Source organism: Heptranchias perlo, chromosome 9 (assembly GCF_035084215.1).
Source record: "Heptranchias perlo isolate sHepPer1 chromosome 9, sHepPer1.hap1, whole genome shotgun sequence".
Classification (NCBI taxonomy): Eukaryota; Metazoa; Chordata; class Chondrichthyes; order Hexanchiformes; family Hexanchidae; genus Heptranchias; species Heptranchias perlo.
The window spans coordinates 39,638,693-39,662,320 of record NC_090333.1 but is presented as its reverse complement, the minus strand read 5'-3'; the positions used below and the strand labels follow the sequence as shown (position 1 = coordinate 39,662,320).

The window sequence follows — 23,628 nt, the reverse complement described above, 5'->3', positions numbered from 1 at the left end:
TCCTGCCTCCGTGCTAAAATCATGCCCAATGACATTTCTTTAGAATAAAAAAAAGAGGAACAAGTTGTGATTTATTTTGCATCAGTTGCAAAAGCATTTCCCACTAAACAGGAAACAAAAGGCTAACTATGTTGTGCACTCTCATTACTAGTAATATGTCCTTAAAATTTCATTAATTGACCACAGTCATTGGTGGGAGTTTTATTGTGATTCAGGGTGCCACATAAACAAGACCATCATAATATTACCCCTGATGGAAACAAAAGCAGCTTACTGCATGCTGTAAATTTCTTCCACAGCTGAGCAGATTAATTGCCATACCAATTAAACTAATATGAGGAGAAGTGCTGTTCACAAAGGCCATTTTAAAAATGTGCCATGGGTCAGGAGGGTGAGAACAAACAAATCTTCTCATTAACGGGAGCTTGATCTGGGCAGGAATTTTTTTGATTCTCAAAAACCTAGACAGGAAGAGCTAACTACATTAAGTCTTCATCAGGAGATAATTACGTGCTCGAGAATACTGGTGACAAGATGCCAAATGACGGTAATGATGCTTACATGTCTGGACAGAGTCATATACTTGTATAAACAGGCACACTTGAAACACTAGGTTGCCTGAAATAATTGACCATCTGCTTTCTAAAGTAGAAACTGTACAAAATGCCAACTGATATTATATTTTTTAGTGTTTTAGACATTTCAATGTATAGTCACAACTTACCATTCTATTTAGTTACACATCCAAATATGTGTTTATTTGCAGTTATTATTTACCAAAGTATTTCAATGCTTAAAATTGTATTTAAGCTTTTTATTTAAAAAGTAAACTAGACTTTAACAAAAATAGACTATTATCTTAATTTTTCTACTAATGATCCTTTTCACAAACTAATGGGGTGTTATCATGCCCTTGATCTATCACAGGAAAAGAAGCATACATTTGCACCTTGAGATTTGTTCAGGGTATCTAACAAACTTTTTATGAAATGTGAATGCTTGGTTCCTGACCAGGTATCACCAGAAGAAAGGCCTAGCCAAAAGTCAACTCATTTAAGAAGGACAAGTATCTTTACGTAAGGAATCTTACAACACCAGGTTATAGTCCAACAAATTTATTTTAAAATCACAAGCTTTCGGAGATTATCCCCTTCGTCAGATGAATGAGTGAAAAGGTTCTCAAATCGCATATCTTATACTATGTTGGGACAGCATCACACCAATCAAAAGGTGTCGTTGTTATTCAAACAGGCCAGTCACGGAGAACAGCACGTCCCAGTACACTGGATATACATTGTGTTGATTACATAGGCAGGCAGAAAGAAACTCAAAATGGCAGAGAGAGAGAGAGAGAGAGAGAATATTAAAAAACATATAATTTTTTTCCCCCTTTTTGCTGGTGGGGTTACGTGTAGCGTGACATGAACCCAAGTATCTTTACAACTGTGTTCCCCATGTACTGATCTCATGGTTGCTCAAGGTATGGATACTGATGTACTCACCTGTTTATATATTGCTGTTGTAGAATACATAATTTGACACATGGGGCCAGAAAATTGGGACTAAACAGTATTATGTTTTTCCTCATTGACTGAATTAAAACACAAGCTACATGCTTCAATGTTATGAAACCTATGTTTCCTTGTTGATTTGTTGAACAGAAAAGGAAAGTGAGAAGACAATTTCCTGCAAGAGGTGCAATTTTGACCTTAGAAAGAAACATAGGGCACAATTAAAATAGCACCATTAAATTATTAGTGCCAATGCTAATATCTATCCAATATTTCATAGAATAAAATTGAAGTCTAATAGGCAACATGGTATAATATTATTCATGGTCTTTGCATACATAATTCTCCATTACATTTGCTTTCAGTATTGTTTAGTGACACTGACAGGGCCAGAGCACCAGGGAATACTGATGCCAACCACTTCCCCCAGTAATGACATATGCAAATATAATAGCTGCAGTCATTTTTTAACAATACAAAATCTGTTCTGGATCTTTATCCTACCAAGGCCAGGATGCTTACATTGGAAATCTGTTCTTTCCAGAAAAATTAACAAAGTGGTGGCTACTACCAATATGATTCTATTCATAATGTTAGAATGAGGCTAATGAAGTGCCAAAGAGTAAATGGAATCAAGATGGCACAGCTTACCATCATAAAACTAAGAGGCCCCAAAAATATGCAGGCTGCGATCCCAGAGGTTTGTAGGGTCAGTGGCAGGACATCTTATTTGCATGGGTCCAGCAGATGCTTGCGCCACTAAGAGCACATCTTGGGCGCCCACCCGTCCCGAGCAGCTGGAAAACGCAATGCCTGTCTAAGACCCAGGGAACGTCCTCATCCTCAGCCCCCTTAATAGAGCACTGATTCAAATTTGAAGAAAAATACTCCTCTTTCTTGCCATAGCAGACTTCAGTGTTACACTGGGTCCCTTCTGAGCCAGAGAAGTAGGAACTCCTGGAGTAGAGAATCCCTGCCTCTGGATTTGTTCTTCAGCATCATTTGCCTTGTAAGGAGCAATTGGAGGTTCTGCCCCTTACAAGGCTGACCAAAATCTCTTGGAATTAGTGGGGATCTGGCATAACTGGGTTTCTGCTTTTTTTCTGGTAGCTTCTGCTGGATTCCTGTAGGAGTTATAGCAGGAGTCTGGCAGAACCTTTGAGGAAATTCAAGGCCAGTACATTTAGCACCACTGTAAAATTAATTAAATTAGGTCTCAGAAGAAGGTTAAAGAAACACCTGTCTTTAGACATCTGCCGATAGAAACCATATTACATTATGGCCACTGGGTGATGAAAATCTGTGATGTCAGCTGCTGAGGGAAGAAAGTCATTTTCAGTTCCGTGTAATCTTAATGTCTGCACCTGATACATTGATCTGATACATCAGCGAATGCCAGAGATGTTCAGAAAAACCTAAGAACCATAGACATTTAAGCTCCGACTTTGTCAAAACAACAAAAATGGGCTTGTGCTGGCCCATGACACAGGTTCATTTTATGGGTGGGTGGTGTTGCAGAGAGAAGGCTGCATCAAATTTTGATTAAAACTAATTTGAAAAGGCTACTGGCACACATAAAGCTTTTTTTGAGATCTTGGCAAAGGTTATAGCACATTGACTAAGGGCATAAAATCTGGTGAGGCAGAAGCTCTGAAAGGGTTGTGACTCACCATTAAAATGGGAAGTTATAGTGGTGGCAGAAAAGCTGAGTAACTGTTCAGAATGGCACAAAGAGGAAATGTGGGCAAAACTACTCCTTCCAATTCTAAAGAATGCCGTTGCAGGGTGTTATTCAAAGAAGGGTGATTGTCTTTTAGTCTGAAGAACATAGGAATTGCTAGATGAGAAAAGACCAAGGTTCATCTAGTTCACCTTCTCCTTCAAGCACAAGCCGTGATCTTTGGTTCTATTGTTCTGGACAAGGTAAAATAGCTTGTTATGGTCTACACTGTGAGTCCCTTTAGAATCCTAAAATGAGCAATCATGTCACCTCTCAACCTCCTCTTCTGCAGTGAGAATATGCCCAAATTACATAACCGCTCCTCATAATTCAATCTCTCCATCCCCTCAATCATTCTGTTTGTCCTTTTCTGTATCCTTTCAATAGCAGCAATATCATAGAATCACAGAAAATTTATGGCACAGAAGGAGGCCATTCGGCCCAACGTGTCCACGCCGGCTGAGAAACGAGTCACCCAGCCTAATCCCACTTTCCCGCATTTGGTCTGTAACCCTGCAGGTCACGGCTCTTCAGGTGCACATCCAGGTATTTTTTTTTAAAATGAGTTGAGGGTTTCTGCCTCTACCACCCTCTCAAGCAGTGAGTTCCAGACCCCTACCACCCTCTGGGTGAAAAATGTTTTCCTCATTTCCACTCTCATCCTTCTACCAATCACTTTAAATCTATGCCCCTGGTTATTGACCCCTCCGCTAAGGGAAATAGGTCCTTCCTATCCACTCTATCTAGGCCCCTCATCATTTTGTACACCTCAATCAAATCAACCCTCAGCCTTCTCTGTTCCAAGGAAAAACAAAACAACCCCAGCCTATCCAATCTGTCAACATAGCTAAAATTCTCCAGTCCTGGCAACATCCTCGTAAATCTCCTCTGCACCCTCTCAATTACATCCTTCCTGTAATGTGGTTACCAGAAATGTGCGCAGTACTCAAGCTGTGGCCTAACTAGCATTTTACACAGTTCCAGCATAACATCCTTGCTTTTATATTCTGTGCCTCGGCTAATAAAGGAAACCATTCCATATGCCTTCTTAACCAGCTTATCTACCTGTTCTGCTACCTTCAGGGATCTGTGGATATCCACTCCAAGGTCCCTCACTTCCTCTACACCTCTCAATATCCTCCCGTTTATTGTGTACTCCCTTGCCTTGTTTGCTCTCCCCAAATGCATTACCTCACACTTCTCTGGATTGAACTCCATTTGCCACTTTTCTGCCCATCTGACCAGTCCATTGATATCTTCCTGCAGCCTACAGCTTTCCTCCTCACTATCAACCACACGGCCTATCTTTGTGTCATCCGAAAATTTCTTAATCATGCCCCCTATGTTTAAGTCCAAAACATTAATGTATACCACAAAAAGCAAAGGACCTAGTACCGAGCCCTGCAGCACCCCACTGGAAACTGCCTTCCAGTCGCAAAAACACTCGTCGACCATTACCCTTTGCTTCCTGCCACTGAGCCAATTTTGGATTCAATTTGCCACATTCCCTTGGATCCTATGGGCCATTACTTTTTTGATTAATCTGCCATGTGGGACTTTGTCAAAAGCCTTGCTAAAATCCATGTAGACTACATCAATTGTGCTACCCTCATCGATCCTCCTTGTCACCTCCTTGAAAAATTAAATCAAGTCAGCCAGACACGACTTCCCCTTAACAAATCCGTGCTGACTGTCCTTGATTAGTCAGTGTCTTTCTAAGTGACAGTTTATCCTGTCCCTCAGAATTAATTCCAATAATTTGCCCACCACCAAGGTTAGGCTGACTGGCCTGTAATTACTCGGTCTATCCTTCGCTCCCTTTTTAAACAACGGTACAACGTTAGCAGTCCTCCAATCCTCCAGCACTACGCCTGTATCCAGTGACATTTGGAAAATGATTGATAAAGCCTCCACTATTTCCTCCCTGGTTTCTTTTAACAGCCTGGGATACATTTCATCTGGCCCTGGTGATTTATCCACTTTCAAAGCTGCTAATCCCCTTAATACTTCCTCTCTCACTATGTTTATCCCATCCAATATTTCACACTCCTCCTCCTTAACTTCAATCCCTGCATCATCCCTCTCCTTTGTGAAGACAGATGCAAAGTATTCATTAAGAACCATACCCACATCTTCCACCTCCACACATAGTTTACCTTTTTGGTCTCTAATAGGCCCTACTCTTTCCTTAGTTATCCTCTTGCTCTTAATGTATTTATAAAACATCTTTGGGTTTTCTTTGATTTTACCTGCTAATATTTTTTCATGCCCTCTCTTTGCTTTCCTCATTTCTTTTTTAACTTCACCCCTGCACTTTGTATATTCCTCTAAGCTTTCTGTAGTATTTAGTCCCCGGTGTCTATCATAGGCTTTCTTTTTCTGCCTTATCTTACCCTGAATGTTTCTTGACATCCAGGGGGCTCTAGATTTGGCAGCCCCTCCCTTTTTCTTTGTGGGAACATGTTTACCTAAACCCCTTGAATCACCCCTTTGAATGTCTCCCACTGCTCTGACACTGGCTTACCTTCAAGTAGCTGTTTCCAGTTTACTTCTGCTAAATCACTTCTCAGTTTAGTAAAATTGGCCTTTCCCCAATTGAAAACTTTAACTCCTGCTCTGTCTTTGTCCTTTTCCATAACTATGCTAAAACTAACTGTATTATGATAATCACCACCAAAATGCTCCTCCTACTGCTACTTCTTCCACCTGCCCCTCTTCATTTCCTAGAACTAAATCCAGAACTGCCCTCCCTCTCGTTGGGCTTGCTATATACTGGCTAAAAAAATTCTCCTGTATGCAATTTAAGAATTCTGCGCCCTCTATACCATTCACATTATTTGTATCCCAGTTAATATTAGGGTAGTTGAAATCCCCTACTATTACTACCCTATTGTTTTTGTACTTCTCAGAAATTTGCCTACATATTTGCTCCTTTACCTCCCTCTGACTGTTTGGGGGTCTGTAGTACACTCCCAGTAGTGTGACTGCCCCTTTTTTGTTCTTTAGCTCAACCCAGAAGGCCTCATTTGATGCTCCTTCTAAAATATCATTCCTCCTCACAACTGTAATTGTTTCCGTAACCAAAATTGTCCCCCCCCCGCCTCCTTTTTTAATCCCCCTCTCTATCACATCTGAAAACCCTGTAACCAGGGACATTGAGCTGCCAGTCCTGCCCCTCTTTAAGCCATCACTTTTCTTATTGTACTGTGTCTCTATCCTTATTGTACTGTGGCCACCAGAACTGTACACAGTATTATAAGTGTGGTCGCACCAATGATTTATAAAGTGGCAGGATTACCTCACTATTTCTGCTCAATATTGAGTTTCAATACATCCCATCATCTGATTTGCTTTACTCACGGCCACTGAGCATTGTTACGACAGCTTCAATTTATTGTCCTTTTAAGTAATAGCCCCTTCCTGGATTTTTTGTCCTCCATGTGAACCCACCCCCCAATAAAAACCACAGGTGAAAGCTGCATGCATGTAGGTCACCAACCGAGTCAATGCATGTCACTCAAGTCTCATCCTAGCTGCAAATGAGAAAAAAGATTTTTGATATCAGGAAAAACCCCCTCACTTTTGTACACTTTTTCTTGTGGAGCCAACTAAGCATGGCAAAAACCTAAATAGGTTATTCCCAAGCTTTCTGTTACAGCACTGTACATAATCATTGCTGTTTTTTTACACACATTTTAGTATGCCAAAGTTGGACGAGACATGTTTCTTGCAAGTGTAGGTGGCAGCAGCAAATGCTGCTCAAGCTTCTGGACCCAGGTGTCCCTCTGCCATTAAAGGGTTTCTCAATGAGTAAATAGCTATGGATACAGAGGTTAGCCCTGGTCTCCAAAGAGCCATCCCCCCAGTATTTAATTTGCTCCAAATACCGTGGTCACAATAGACTGCTGCATTATGAAGGCATCATGGATGCTTTTTGGATAAGAGCACTGACATACATAATAATGGGGAGGGGCGGTGTGCTGCTGCTTCTACCCCCAACTAAGGAAACGTTCTGACTTACATTGGAGGGCCTCCTCTTGTTCCCCACCAGGTTTTACTGAATAAAGTGCCTGTGGCGGGTAGTTGCCTCATTACTATTTAGATAGCAGCAGCAACCAAGAATAATAAAGGGAATATTGGCAAAAATAAAAGACAAAAATAATGCAAAAGTAGCAGATTAGCCAGAAAACCAAATTAATGCATTGGAGCAAAATGTAATGAAAAGCAATTGCAAAAAGCAAAAAACTAAAAAACATTTTTCACAGCAAACTCAAACAATAATGTCCCTTTAGGAAGCTTGCTTGAGAAGGTCATGGCCCAGGATTCCTGATTCGGCCATTTAATATGGCCACGGTCCATCCTGTGGGTGCAGCTTCACCACAAGTCATGAAATTCAGTGTGGGGCCTAATTCTACAATGTATTCAATGTTAATGAGGCCCACAATTTCCTGTAGCACTCACTCATTCTGCCCCCCAGAATGCATATCACAATATACGGGTCGGCCGTGGGACATCGCATGTCTGATTTTACACCCCACATTCACCAGCAATGAAGCTCAACATTACTAGTGGGAGTCTCTTAAAATTTACCTTTGAGGTTATCGTTCTCTCCTTAAAATTTCTGCATGATTTTCTTTTATATTACTTTATTTCAAGAATATCTCTTCCCCCTTCCACCACAATTATATGCATCAACAGAAAAACAACAAACTCTGGCTACTGCGGAGAACATTAATGGCAATACTGTATTTATTCCTGCAGATACAGTTAATAAAAATATTGAAACTCCATATCTGATTGTGTTTTCATTATTAGGGGCAATTAATGTTACTCTATAAGTTTAAACTGGTTGTAAAATAAATTGACTTGCTGTTGTTAGATGGTTTCTCCTGAATTCTGCAGACAATGGTTATGTTCCAAAATTCTTACATGTTTCTGCAGCCATATTTTTAACAGCAGGTGCTATAAGAATGTGTCCAAGTACTGCATGCATATGTTTTCTTCATGGTATTATGAGCTGTCAAACATGATTTACAGAAGTACCTTGAGAACTGAAGAGGTAGTGACCTACAGTGGGAACAGTACAATTAATTTTACAAGATCTTTTGTAACACCTGTTGTTACAAAGATGGAAAATTTTAAAGTGCATGAACTTAGTGTCTGTGGACCAGAGGAACAAGAGAGACAAAGGAGATCTGATTGAAGGAGAAACATGACTGAATGTGAGCAACAGATTTTTAAAAAATCTGATATTACAACAATAAGGTGCAGAAATAAAGAATGTGAAACCACAAAATATACCAACAAAGTCATTAACTAACCAGCAATTATGAAGAAGAAGGAAGTTTCATACACGTTCCCATTGTCAGTATGCAAATGATGATGAAGCATTTCAATGTAATGCACTAAGGGGTATAGCTCAATAAAGTGTCAAAGCCTCCTCCTCAGGCAGTAATTTTCATCGTCAGTGATCATCAGAGGTCACTGAAGACTACTGTAATCCACAGACATGGTACCTTTACTGCAGGTACTAGTCAAACTGATACCTGCTATAAGACCTGTGCAAGTTTGCTGCCTCCAAAGCTCTGTCGTCTGGCAAAACAGGTTCCTACACATAAAAAATGAAAAAACTACAAAAACTGGAAATCTGAAACAAAAACAGATAATGCTTTAAATACACAGCAGATCAGCCATCATCTGCGGAGCGAAAAGACAGGATACTGTTTTGAGCAGGCCCTTCTTCAAAACTGAAGACTGAGTGGGGGAGATTTTGGGACCTCCCGCTTGGCAGAAATGGCATGGTAGTGCTCCAAAAATGTTGGGGAATGACTATTGCTGGGCAGCTGAAGCGCTAACCTGAATTGAGTGGTATCCCCTTTTAATATGAAAATCGGGGTTCTAATATGTACATGGGACCCAGATTGCCATTTTAGGACAGAACTGGGCAGATCGTGCACCATGCATGCTCTGCACAAATTCAGCTCGCGATCAAACCAAAGAGGAGCCCAGAGACCCGATAAAAATAACCTGGACCATTGCCGCACCAGGTCCCTGCTTCCATAAGAACACAAGAAAGAACATAAGAAATAGGAGCTGGCGTAGGCCATACGGCCCCTCGAGCTGCTCCGTCATTCAATAAGATCATGGCTGATCTTCTACCTCAACTCCACTTTCCCGCCCTATCCCCATATCCCTGGATTTCCTTAGTGTCCAAAAATCTATCGATGTCAGTCTTGAATATAATCAACAACTGAGCATCCATAGCCCTCTGGGGAGAGAGAATTCCAAAGATTCACAATCCTCTGAGCAAAGAAATTTTTTCTCATCTTGGTCCTAAATGGCCGACCCCTTATCTTCAGACTATGATCCCTAGTTCTGGATTCTCCAGGCAGGAAAACAGCCTCTCGGCATTTACCGTGTCAAGCACTCTTAAGAATTTTATACATTTCAATGAGATCACCTCTCATTCTCCTAAACTCCAGAGAATGTTGGCCCATTCTACTCAATCTCTCCTCATAGGACAACCCTCTCATCCCAGGAATCAATCTAGTGAACCTTCGTTTCACCCCCTCCAAGGCAATTATATTCTTCCATAGGTAAGAAGACTAAAACTGTACACAGTACTCCAGGTGTGGTCTCACCAGAGCCCTATATAATTGCAGCAAGACCTCCTTACTCTTATACTCCAACCCCCTTGCAATAAAGCCTAACATACCATTTGCCTTCCTAATTGCTTGCTGTACCTGCATGTTAACATTCTGTGATTCATGTACAAGGACACCCAAATCCCTCTGAGTACCAACATTTCTTGGTCTGTCACCTTTTAAAAGTATTCTGCTTTTCTATTCTTCCTACCAAAGTGAATAACCTCACATTTCCCCACATTGTACTCCATCTGTCACCTTCTCGCCCACTCACTTAACCTGTCTTTGCAGCCTCTTTGCGCCCTCCTTCCAGCTTACTTTCCCACCTGGCTTTGTATCGTCAGCAAACTTGGATACTTTACACTCGGTCCCCTCATCTAAGTCATTGATATATACTGTAAACAGTTGAGGCCCAAGCACTGATCCTTGCAGCACCCCACTAGTTACAACCTACCAACCTGAAAATGACCCGTTTATTCCTACTCTCTGTTTTCTGTCCGTTAACCAATCCTCCATCCATGCTAATATATTACCCCCAATCCCATGAGCCCTAATCTTGTGTAACAACCTCTTGTGTGGCACCTTATCGAATGCCTTTTGAAAAATCCAAATATACTACATCCACTGGTTCCCCCTTATCTACCCTGCTAGTTACCCCCTCATAAAACTAATAGATTTGTCAAACACGATTTCCGTTTCATAAAACCGTGTTGACTCTGCTTAATCATATTATGATTTTCTAAGTGCCCAGTTACTACGTCCTTAATAATAGATTCTAGCATTTTCCCTACTATTGATGTCAGGCTAATTGGCCTATAGTTCCGTTTTCTCTCTCCCTCCTTTCTTGAATATCGGGATTACATTCGCTACCTTCCAATCCATAGGGACCATTCTAGAATCCAGGGAATTGTGTAAGATCAAAATCAATGCATTCTGTATATCTGCAGCCACTTTTTTTAAAACCCTAGGATGTAGGCCATCAGATCCAGGGGATTTGTCAACCTTTAGTCCCATTAATTTCTCTGATACTTTTTCTTTACTAATCTTGATTACTTTAAGTTCCTCACTCTCTTTAGACCCTTGGTTCCCCACTATTTCTGGTATGTTTTTTGTGTCTTCTACTGTGAAGAAAGATACAAAATATTTGTTTCGCGTCTCTGCCATTTCCTTATTCACCATTATAATTTCTCCTATCTCTGCCTCTAAGGGACCCACGTTTACTTTCACTAATCTCTTCCTTTTTACATACTTGTAGAAGCTCTTACAATCTGTTTATATATTTCTTGCTAGTTTACTCTCATATTCAATTTTCTCCCTCTTTATCAATTTCTTGGTTATCCTTTGCTGATTTCTAAAACCCTCCCAATCCTCAGGCTTACTACTCTTTTTGGCAACATTGTAAGCCTCTTCTTTTAATCTAATACTATCCTTAACTTCTCTACTTAGCCACAGTTGGATTACTTTTCCCATGGAGTTTTTACTCCTCAAGGGAATGCATATTCATTGATAATTCTGAATTATTTCTTTAAATGTTCGCCATTGGTTATCTATCATCATATCTTTTATTCTAATTTTCCAATCTACCTTAGCCAACTCACCCCTCATACCTATGTAATTGACTTTGTTTAAATTTAAGACCCTAATTTTGGACGTAACTACATCATCCCCAAACTCAAGATGAAATTCTATCATATTACGATCACCCTTCCCCAGAGGATCCTTAACTATAAGATTACTAATTAACCCTGTCTCATTACTCAATACTAGATCTAAAATAGCCTGTTCCCTAGTTGGTTCCTCGACATATTCTTCCAGAAAACTGTCTCGAATGCATTCCACGAACTCCTTCTCCAAACTACTTTTGCCAATTTGGTTTGCCCAGTCTATGTGAAAATTAAAGTCCTCCACGATTATTGTATTACCCTTGTTACATGCTCCTCTAATTTCCTGGTTTATACTCTGTCCAACACCATAACTACTGTTTGAGGGCCTATAAACTACTCCCACCAGTGTTTTCTGCCCCTTGTTATTTCTTAGCTTACTGATTCTACAAGAATGGAATCTTCCCCCTAGACCTACCTTCTTCCAGCTGGGAGTCCAACCAGGCCGCCTGATATTGTGGTGGCCCAGAGCCGGCGACTGGCCCGGGGCACTTGCTGGGTGCAGTGTATAACGGGCACCCAATCTGCTATGACACATTTTGAGCTCCGACTGAAGTTGAATTTTACCACTTATGGGTCCAAATTTCCTTGGTGTTTTGGGCATATTTCAGGTGTCTAACTGGGGCAAGGAACTTTTTTGTGGCAGGAAGATCATGCGGAAGTTTTTTCCACCATAAAATCGCTGTCACTAAGTTTCCTTGTGCAATTTGGCCCTTCTCTTGATCCACCGGAGAGTCCCAAGTGCCACCTTTTACATATGAGGGCCAAGGGCGCTGAAGCTACGAGTTTCCTCACAACCCACCCAGGATAACTTAGACGGAACATTATAAGGCACAACTGCCGTCAGCATCAGTTGAGACAGACAGAAATGAGGAGTTTGAGCCTGAAGAGTCTGGAGAATTTTAATTCGCAATTTCTTCAGCTGGAAAACACTTTTTGCAGTGATTCTTTTGCTATTCTGCCTATACGCACCTTGACTTATTTCTCACTACTTCTGGGAGGGTCAGACCACCTGCAGACTTTCACCCACCCTCCCACTCGTCCCTACCCATAGTGAGGGCTGCTCAGAAGCAGATATGGCATTCCCTAAGGGTATATTCTTCTACACCATTATCATGGAGGAGGAGGACGAGGAGCACCACAGGATGGAGCAAAGGACACAAACAGTATTTAAGGAAGATGCAGCCCATCAGATATTAGCCATCCCATAGAATATACAGGCAGCACAGGTCATATGAAGACCTTGCTGGGGAGATGTGTATAAGAGTGTGATTCATCAAAGAGCCAATAGGCCATGCTCATCTGCCTGCACTAATCTCTCTGTGGCAATGAAGGTGTCCACTGCACTTAACTTTTATGGCACAGACTCATGTCAGGCAGCCATGGGCAAACTTTGTAATATCAGCCAGAGTGCAATACGGGCATTCAATCGTCAGGTGACTGAAGCTCTTTACAGGATAGCTGGGGAATTCATCACCTTTGACAGCACAGCAAGATAGCAGTGAGATAGGACCCGTGGTCAGTTTTACTGGGTTGCTGACTTTCCCAAGGTTCAGAGTGCAATCAATGGCACCCACATTGCTTTGAGAGCTGCCATAAAATACCCCCTCAATAGGAGGGGCTTCCACTCCCTCAGTGTACAGATTGTGTGTGACAATATGCAGAGGATCCCACATGTCAACGCTAGATATGCTGGAAGTTGCCACGATGCATTTATCCATTGAAATTCAGCTCTCCCTGACTTCTTCAGGAAAGAAAACTGTGTCAACAATGGCTTCTGGGTGACAAAGCATCTGAACGAGTGTATGAGAGTAAAGGAGCAAGTGATGCAGAGAGTGAGCTAGAGAGGGTTGAGGCAGCCTATGGGGAAACAACAGCAAAGCATAACTCATTAGCATTTTAATCACCTGACATTTCAGTATCTTTTATTAACTTGTGTGAATACACTTTGCTTTAAACCCCCAAAATTTAAAAGTAACTCTTTTCAAAATTCTCTCTGTGGAAAAATGGGGCAAAGGCAAAATTGCAATAATGCTTCATTATTGTTAACGCACCAAATTAGCACACAATACAGACAGAACAAATTCACCCCAAAAGAAATCAAACCCATGAATGCACCTACGGATATGCCACTGAGCAATGTGGACTTAATGTCCCACGGTTCAGTACCTGGTCTAAATTGAATTACCCGATCTCAGTCAGGCTGGCAGTAGTGAAAATGACTATGCTTTTGGCCTAGGGAGGGGACAAAAATCAACTAGGGTTCCAGCTATCCATTTCTAACCAGCTATCCTTGCTGTGTACTGATGCCAGTTGAGCACTGGATGTAATGGTGTCAATTGACGATAGAATGGGTTCAGCTACGATGCATCCATGGTCAAATAGAATGCTGGCTATCTAAGCTTACAGATAACGGATTGTCACTTGGGGTTGTTGGAACTTATGGAATCAGGAGAGGAGGAGAGAAAAGAGAAAAAAATAGAAAATTAAAAACATGGTACAAAAAAGAATAATCAAACCCCCAGTGTGTGTCTATTTTGTGTATTTCTAATCAAATCTAGAGGAATTCTTTTCTTTTTTCAGCAAGGTAAGGGTTAAATTTGCTGAATTCTTCCACAGATTAGGATTTAACTTTTCATATCCTCATGGTTCAGGAAATCATTGATTGTGAGGGGTTATAGAGGTAACCTTCTAATCACTGCAGTAGAGATTGCTCACAGCATTATTTTCAGAATATGTCAGCAGGAAGATGCCACACACATTAAGAACTAGCTCTTATTCATTAACTATTCTAAATTTCGAAGTTGTGCCAGCCTAAAGGAAATTAATTTACTATTAAAGGTGTAAATATATATAAAAATTAGGCAACAACCATAAAGTCAGCAGTACACTTAATGTGTACATTCAATACTATAACAAAGAATATTGTATCTCCCAAAATAGAACAGAATCCTATCACTTAGAGCTAGAAAACTATCATATGGTAAAGAAATTCAAACTACTGAAACCTCATCTTTTATTTGTAAAAGCTGATGAAATTTCTGTTACTGCTTTTAGAATAAAACATCCTACACAACCATGCTTTTCATCATGACCATCGTCTCCATTGTCAACTTTCTTCCTCATTGATTAAGTGTTTAAGTCTCTAGGACCAAAATATTTTGACCCTTACGGTAGCCCAAAGGCACAAGTCAGGCACAGGAGGTCTCGGGTACATGCTTCACTTGGCTCAATGAGTCAAATATATTTAATTTGTCCATTGGTGCTCCAGAACTACAATTACCGGGGGACACCATGGGGGGTGAAATCCATCTTGAGCAGTATTGCAAACCGGGCAATAGCTTGTTATACACTCCACCCGAATTTCAATCTCACAATGGAAAAGAAAATCAGACGGGAGCGGAAAACGGGGTAGCAGGCAATCCGTGCACCCAGCGGTAGGGACGGCCAGACAGTGGTGGGAAAGGGGTGGTAAGTCATTCCCCATCATTTTTGGGGCACATGCGCCGCATTTCCACTGGGTGGGAGGCCTCAAAATCTCCCCCATACATTGTTGCAGGGGAGGTAGGGGAGGGGAGAGGGAGAGAATCTCTATTAGAGGAGGAAGTGGTTCAGCAGACAGAGACAAGTATACACACATTCTGTTGGGATGGATTGAAAGGGAGAGGGAGAGGGAGACAGAGTCAGAGACTCTTCTAGGCAGAGATAAGAAGGCAGGGGAAAATATATGTAGGTTTGGAGGTGGAGGAGACCCTTTTGAGCATTGGGAGAAGAGAGAAACACATTTCCAGCTGGCGCTTCTCTGGATCTGCCAAGAGCTGGAAGGATGGCTCCAGTTGGGAACTAACAGGCCCCGACAACTTCCAATTCACTGTGAGCAGTGCCACTTGAGATTCACTCATGTATATATGTGTAAGAATTTCATTACTGACTATTGCAATAAATGGAGACTTAAGCCCAGTGTGTTGAAGGCAGTGTCATCGTGCTTCCATCTTAATCATGCCAACATGTCACGAGAACTCAACATCTTCTTGGATGGGCTGGCACATGACCCAAGGCCAGTTTATCAAGGAGTAACTATAGATCACACATTTACCTACAAGGATCACCTCACCAAGGTAGCTCAGAAGATCAAGAGCAAAAATAGCCTCCTAAATAAGCTTGCAGGCTCAACTTGGTGAGCTAATGCACAAACATTGTGCAACTTGGTGCTAGCTCTCTGCTACTCAGATGGAGAATATTGTGCTCCTATGTGGTTAAACTCTTCCTACACAAAATTTGTTGATGTACAATTAAATCAAACAATGAGAATATCAGGGACTACAAGTCCAACAAACATCAAATGGCCACCAGTCTTCTCAAATATATAGCTTTACAACATCAGGTGTCATATTGCAGCAAATGATCTCCTTAAGAAAATACAGCGATACCACAATTGCCACTTTTCAAAGATATATGGGAGGTTCATTGACACCGACTCATGGTGGATGCTGTCACATTATGGCGAACAGAGTGGGGACTAGCTGCTCCCTCAGTAAGAAACTCCTTCCTCATCACCCAGCCTGATAAGACACTGCCTGCCTTCAAGCTGCCACGCCATCTTTAGTGCAAGCTCAACTGTTATAAATGTGGGGTGGTGAGGTGTGTGGTAAATGACCACACCTGGGATTCATGAACAGCCCTCTGTGTAGCTGGGGTGCAGTTGAGGGTACAGCACATCTACTGAATGGCTGCCCATTTCATGCTGGTCAACCAGGAGGACTTCCCAGACTTCACAATACTAACCCCAAGGCTACTGAATGGCTAAAGCATGTATGATGCCTCCCTGAGCCCCTTGACACTTTCAATATTTTTGACATTGTTTATCTCCCTAATTCATATTTTGATTTTCTTCCAACCTTTATTGTACTAGTTGTGCATTTGTAAATAATAATAATTTCATTGCTCCTATATCTCCTATTAGAGTATTAATCTGTTCACTGCTAAATTCACTGTGCAGCATTGTTCTCATTGTAGAATCTCATCTCAGGAGGAAGGCAGATGCCATCAGTATTATAACTGTAAAAATTGTGTGTAGCCTTTAGCAATGGGCTTTTTGATGAAGTGTGTAGTAAATGAAAATAGAATTATTGAGTTCACCTGATAATGTATTCTAGAGCTACAAACGAACAGGGCAAAAATAGTCAATAATATTCAGTATACAAAGAGAATTACATTTTTTAGATCCGTGCAATGAAATAAAATTTTAAATATCTGTAGTATCTAGCTATAGAAATGAGCTAATGTTAATAGGATTTAACCAGTCAGATTTTGTTTTAAGTAATAGTTTTGTTTCACTGTTGTTTTAAGTAATAGTTATGTTGGGAGGTTGGGTGCAGTGGAATAAGCAGTGTCCTTTCACTTTGGAAGGCTAAATTGACATCAGTGCAATAGTCTGCAGTACAAAACTGTTCACAACACAGCACAAGTTGAGAATCTCATTCAGAGACCACAAGATGATTGGTGCAAAACATAGAAAATTTGTATTGATGGAGTTGGGATGTTATTCTGAGTTTAAGCAGGGAACATTGTAGGATCAGAGTACAGAGAATTCCACTCTGTAGTTGGCTTTGCTGTACCTGATCTGCACATGTGTGACAACAGAAATGACACCTTCCATCTCTAATATTGGTGATTTTAAAAAAGCCAAAAAAAATTCACTGAAAAGTAAACCACTGAATTGTGTTGAGACACTGTCCATGTAACAAGCAGATAAACCCATTGCAGCCTGCAACAGAAGGAATCTACTAAAGTGAATCCACTAAGTCACCAACAATTTACAATGCTATGTATTCAATGAAAGGATAAGGAATGTGTTAAAGATGAACTAGTCAAAACCTCCGGAGTAAGAAAGACAGTTGGCTCTTCAGAAGGAGTGTGAATGGAAACCACTTAACACAACCAAAAGGTTTTGCCTTTCTCGCCTTTTTTCTTTGTTTCGGTAAATATCAGGAAAGCAAATGATCTAATTACTAAAGAGGGTCATCAGAATCCTAGCTATGAATCTCTGGTGTATGTGGGGAATATTACAAAGAGAAGTGCTGACAATGCTTCTAACAATAAGGGGATTGCAGGCAGACTATTAGAGTTTTTTGAGGGTGTAACCAGCAGGGTAGATAAGCGGGAACCAGTGGATGTAGTATATTTGGATTTTCAAAAGGCATTGCAAAAAGGTGCCACATAAGAGGTTGTCACACAAGGTTAGGGCTCATAGGATTGGAGGTAATATATTAGCATGGATTGAGGATTGGTTAATGGACAGAAAACAGAGAGTAGGAAATAAACAGGTCATTTTCGGGTTGGCAGTTTGTAACTAATGGGGTGCTGCAAGGATCAATGCTTTGGCTTCAATATGTATCAATGACTTAGATGAGGGGACAGAGTGCAATGCATCCAAGTTTGCTGACGATACAAAGCTAGGTGGAAAAGCTGTGAGGAGGACGCAAAGAGGCTGCAAAGGGATATAGGTTGGTTAAGTGAGTGGGCGAGAAGGCGACAGATGGAATATAATGTGGGGAAATGTGAAATTATCCACTTTGGTAGGGAGAATGGAAAACCAGAATATTTTTATAAGGTGAGAGACCAAGAAATGTTGGTAGAGGGATTTGGGTGTCCTTGTACACGAATCATAGAAAGTTAACATGCAGGTACAGCAAGCAATTAGGAAGGCAAATGGTATGTTAGCCTTTATTGCAAGGGGGTTGGAATATAAGAGTAAGGAGGTCTTGCTGCAATTATATAGGGCTCTGGTGAAATCACACCTGGAGTACTGTGTACAGTTTTAGTCTCCTTACCTAAGGAAGGAAATACTTGCCTTAGAGGGGGTGCAATGAAGGTTCACTAGATTGATTCCCGGGATGAGAGGGATGTCCAATGAGTAGTGAATGAGTAGAATGGATCTATATTCTCTGGAGTTTAGAAGAACGAGAGGTGATCTTGTTGAAACGTATTAAATTCTTGGAGGGCTTGACAGCGTAGATGCTGAGAGGCTGTTTCCCCTGGCTGGAGAGTCTAGAACTATGGGTCATAGTCTCATGATAAGAAGTCGGCCATTTAGGACCGAGATGAGGAAAAATTTCTTCACTCAAAAGGTTGTGATTCGTTGGATTTCTCCACCCCAGAGAGCTGTGGATGATTAGTCTTCGAGTATATTCAAGACTGAGATCGATAGATTTTTGGATATTAAGGGAATCTAAGGGAATCAAAGGATATAGGGATAAGGCGGGAAAGTGGAATTGAGGTAGAAGATCAGCCATGATCTTATTGAATGGCGCAGCAGACTCAAGGGGCCGTATGGCCTACTCCTGCTCCTATTTCTTATGTTCTTATGTCTAAGACAAGAGTCTGAGCTGGAATGGATTATATAAATTTAACATCAGGGAACATACTTTTTAAGACTCTAAGCTTTCTAACTGCATATATATGTTTGAGCAATGGCCTTTTATCCCAGGACTTATTTTCAACTCTAGCCCTGAATGATGGGATGAAAGTCTCCTACCTCTGGAGGTCTGAACTGAAATGAGTCGGAACAACTTATATATAACATCTGGTGGTCCAGATCACAAAATTGCCTAGAACTTGGCATTAATAGGCACCAAATTTGTCATCCCATTCTGAGGCCCCAGGATATGGAAAATGGAAATGGAATATTGGCACAGTTGAGTTGCTCTAATTTTTCAGGCCCTCGATACTGTCCCCTCTCAGATCCTCCGACCTCTGTGAGGTGCAAAGTCTAAAGCCAAGGCTCACTTCTTTTTAGAGAACTTGTAAATGGTCATTCAACTGGTGCTGGCAGAGGGAAATGCGGCAGGAGGCTCCATTACCTCCCTCCCATCTCATTTGTATAGGATCCAGTGCTTGAACCTGCTGCAAGCACAACTGCTTCGCCACACTCTTGGAGATTTCAGGAAATCCCCGTGAAATGTAAAAGGGTTGGAGACCAAGCATCATGGATCTCAGCCCCTTTTTCCTCTACTTTGCACCCAGGAATTAAGTGTTCCCTGGGCACAAAGAAGGAGAATTGGCCCATTTACTTTTTCCTTAATATACATTTATCACTGAGCACATATCAAGAATTCAGGTGGATGGGGACCAGTTTGGAAAATCATTGGGGAACACTTGAATTCCCAATAAGCATTCCAGTCACACAAAGCTACTTGTCAGGAGCACAATTTATAACATCTACTCGATTGGATCCAGATCGTTAACGTTTCATACTAATTCAAGCTTTGTGAAAATAAAAGGTACTGCCATATGAATTAAAACAGATATAAAAACAAACATTTAGAGGGCTGAGATGGGTGAAATGGTCTTTTCTTGTCTGTGACTTTTCTTATGTTCTAACATTTGTTACCAAAGTCTAACAAACTCATTAAGGTTACAATTTGGATGCAGCGATTTAACCTTGTTGCTGTACTAAGAACATGGTATAATAAATGCCTGCCCTTGGAAAGACCACAAAGCAATTGCAGTTTCCTTCAATTTACCTTTTGAGACTAAAGGGCATTTTCAATTAAATCAATCTAGAAAACCATGCTAGATGAACATTTAATTAATTCTGAAGGAAAATTCTTACACTAAAGAGATTCTGTCACAATCTTTTGTCTGTGCATCAACCTGCCACTCCTCATTATTAGCCCTGTGAGGGAGAGAACTTACAAGTAATGTACTGTATTTCTATCCCTAATGTCTTTCCTTTATTAAACTATATAAAAAAATTAAAATATCTTCACAAAAGATACAAATTTTTGGCACAGATCACCTGTCATGTTAGCATGTTATTGAGGACAGATAACCCACAAGACTACAACCAAACCACTTATCAGAGGTAGACATCAGAAATGATGATGCCTAGTAGAAGACTTATTGGGGGGTGAAATTCGTCTTGGGCGGTAACACAAAACTGATGTTAGCGAACACTCTGCCTGATTTTCTTTGAAGTCAATGGAAAAGAAATTGTGCGGAGTTTGAACCAGCCTGTCAATTCGCTATCACCTGTTTTGTTCGACCGCCTAAGTCAAATTTCACGCCTCATTAAGTGGAATCCGTCAGCACTAGAGAGGATGACACACAGCAGTGAATATAAACATTCAGGAGGATGCCCACATAGACATAAGAACATAAGAAATAGGAGCAGGAGTAGGCCATCTGGCCCCTCGAGCCTGCTCCACCATTCAACAAGATCATGGCTGATCTTCTACCTCAATGCCATTTACCTGCACCATCCCCACATTCCTTGATGCCTTTAATATCTAGAAATCTATCGATCTCTGTTTTGAATGTACTCAATGACTGACCCTCCACAGCCCTCTGGGGTAGAGAATTCCAAAGATTCACCACCCTCCGAGTGAAGAAATTTCTCCTCATCTCAGTCCTACACGGCCTACCCCTTATTCTGAGACTATGACCCATGGTTCTAGACTCCCCAGCAAGGGGAAACATCCTCCTTGCATCTACCCTGTCGAGTCCTGTAAGAATTTTGGATGTTTCAATGATATAACCTCTCATTCTTCTAAACTCTAGAGAATACAGGCCTAGTCTACTCAATCTCTCCTCATATGACAATCCCGCCTTCCCAGGAATCAGTCTGGTGAACTTTCATTGCACTCCCTCTATGGCAAGTATATCCTTTCTTAGGTAAGGAGACCAAAATTGTACACAATACTCCAGGTACGGTCTCACCAAGGCCCTATATTATTGCAGTCAGACATCTTTACTCCTGTACTCAAATTCTCTTGCAATGAAGGCCAACATACCATTTGCCTTCCTAACATACCATTTGCCTTCCCTTAGACAGGAAAAAAGTGAACATTTAATTAATTGGGGCTGATTTTAAGTGCCTTCACCTGGTGAAAAATGGGCGATGGCGGCCTGAAAATGGCATAGGTTCACTCAGCACGCTATTTACGCTGGCACTCCAGCCGCCATCATCTTATGGCATGGTTCTGAGAAGGGTGGCTGGAACGTCCACCTGTTTCAGGTGGGAGACTACTTGCAATATGGTAATTGGGGTCCTATGATTTACATAGCTTGTGCTGTGCACACTTCGCTCATTTCTACTGTTGTTGAGTGGACTAACCAGGGGTCGTTAAAAGGACCACTGGAGGCTGTTCAGCAAATAGCCAAAGTTTTTTTCTATTTTTGTGGGGTGAGGAGAACCATGAGTGGCCTGTCGCTGGCTGCCCCCCCTCCCCCGAAATTGCCTCTCCCCAGCACTGGTTTGGCGCTGGCAGCATGCAAATGAGGCCCGGGCCTCAAAATGGCTAACTCCACCCGTCGACTGTCTGTTGTGTGTCTAGAATTAAAATCAGTTCCATTTTATGTAAACATATCTCTAGATATACTTTCAGTATGTGCATCAATAGAATCAGAATTTCAAACTCATTAATGGTAGAACTTGCAATTCCATTTATTATTTTGTGTAACAGCTGCACAATTAACAGTGTGTTTTATCTTCATTCATCCATGCAACAAATCAGCAGGTTCAAACTATTACTCAGGAGTACAAAAATATCAAAAAGTATTTTTATTCAACATAGTTAAAAATGGAGAAACCATGCAGACATCTCGTATAAATTCCTGGTGTAGGCTATTGTGACATAATATTACAATTTATCAACTAGAAGAGTTAATAAATGGAAGACACGTAGTTCAAGTTTTTCATATGGACAACAGCAGGAACTTACTCCTAATTTGGCACATTGGGCATTGTTATATCAAATACTACAGGCCCCTTTGGATAATAACAGCTCAGTCCATACAACAAAGCGAAAAGTCAAGTTTGGGAGCTTAAACAGCTGCACTCTGCAAGCATAATTATAGCATTCTATTATAACTGCAAATTAAATTACAGCATTATATAAATGGCAAGGAATCAAAAGATCCTTATTCTTACAATTTTTTTTGTTTGTTTTATGTTCTTCATTAATCCAGAATATAGAAACAGTGCCCCTGCTTTAAAATAGAAAAATAAAAATTGGCTATGGAAACATTGAGACAGCTGCTATGATGTTTTATTTAATCAGCAACTTTATTGAGAGGTGCAATACAGGACTTACCCTGACACACAAACGATGCAGGTGATTCCCCAGGGTGCACACGGGCTGTGATGAAAACAACCTTTTGTTCTACTCCTGGACTGAGATTTACTAGGGAGAGGGGGAAATAAACAATAATCAGAAAACGACCAAATTGCAAGTGGGCATCAATGTCTAATTCTTACAATAAACATCCTCATTAATAATCTTAAATTACCAAGTAATTTTATATTACAAGAGTACATGCACCAGCATAGTCAAAATGTTACTGCCGCAAATTAAGTAGGATCAATGCAATAAAGTGATCATTAAAACAAACTTTCTTTATGTTGAACTTTGTGCCTGTTTTGTATGAGCATCAGTTGAGTGTTTGGAAATTGTGTTTAATGACAAACAATTAAAATTTTTGTATGTTGTTTTGATCATAATTTTTTTTGCTGCTGGCAAAATTAAATCATCCGGTGAATGCAAGTTCTGTTCAAATATAGTTATTTTTATTTCGTGTTAAGACGTCCCAAATTGCCAATTATGTTGTTAAACTTTTTTCTATAGGGTACCTGGGAGACCCACAGTCAAAACAGTTTCTGAAGATATGTGCTGCAGCCCCAAGAAGTTCTCCTTTAACCTTGTGGTGCTAGGCCCCATATTACAGGGCAAAGGGAAAATACATTTCAGGTCAAATAAAGTAAAAAAATGACTTCAACAACTAAAACTATTTCTTTCACATTATCATACATTTATTTTTTTCTTTAGCAGAAGATTGAAAGATATATATTTCCATTATTTGTTTCAGATTCAAGCATTTTGGCAAGCATGAAAAAAATGTCCTTATTTCTAAAATTTCTTAGCTCCATTAAGGAATCATATAAACTGAAGCTAATTTCCTCTTTTAAATCTAATGTATCCGATACACTTACTGCTGCATCAATTCTGCTTTTTATCCCCCAAAAAAGATGGATATAAATGACATGGATCAACAATCTTTTTCAGTAACATCACTGTAATATGGCAGTTTTG

General features: G+C 40.7%; 1 protein-coding gene across 4 annotated transcripts in view; it reads right to left on the bottom strand.

The window, feature by feature from the left end:
- Positions 1-23,628, bottom strand: part of agbl4 (AGBL carboxypeptidase 4) — a 746,494-nt gene that overhangs the window by 167,619 nt on the left and 555,247 nt on the right. For all 4 annotated transcript variants that reach the window (XM_067990246.1, XM_067990249.1, XM_067990248.1 and 1 more), the window contains exon 7: positions 22,633-22,722. In XM_067990246.1, coding sequence (XP_067846347.1) covers positions 22,633-22,722 — 90 coding nt within the window. The remainder of the gene's footprint in view (positions 1-22,632; positions 22,723-23,628) is intronic.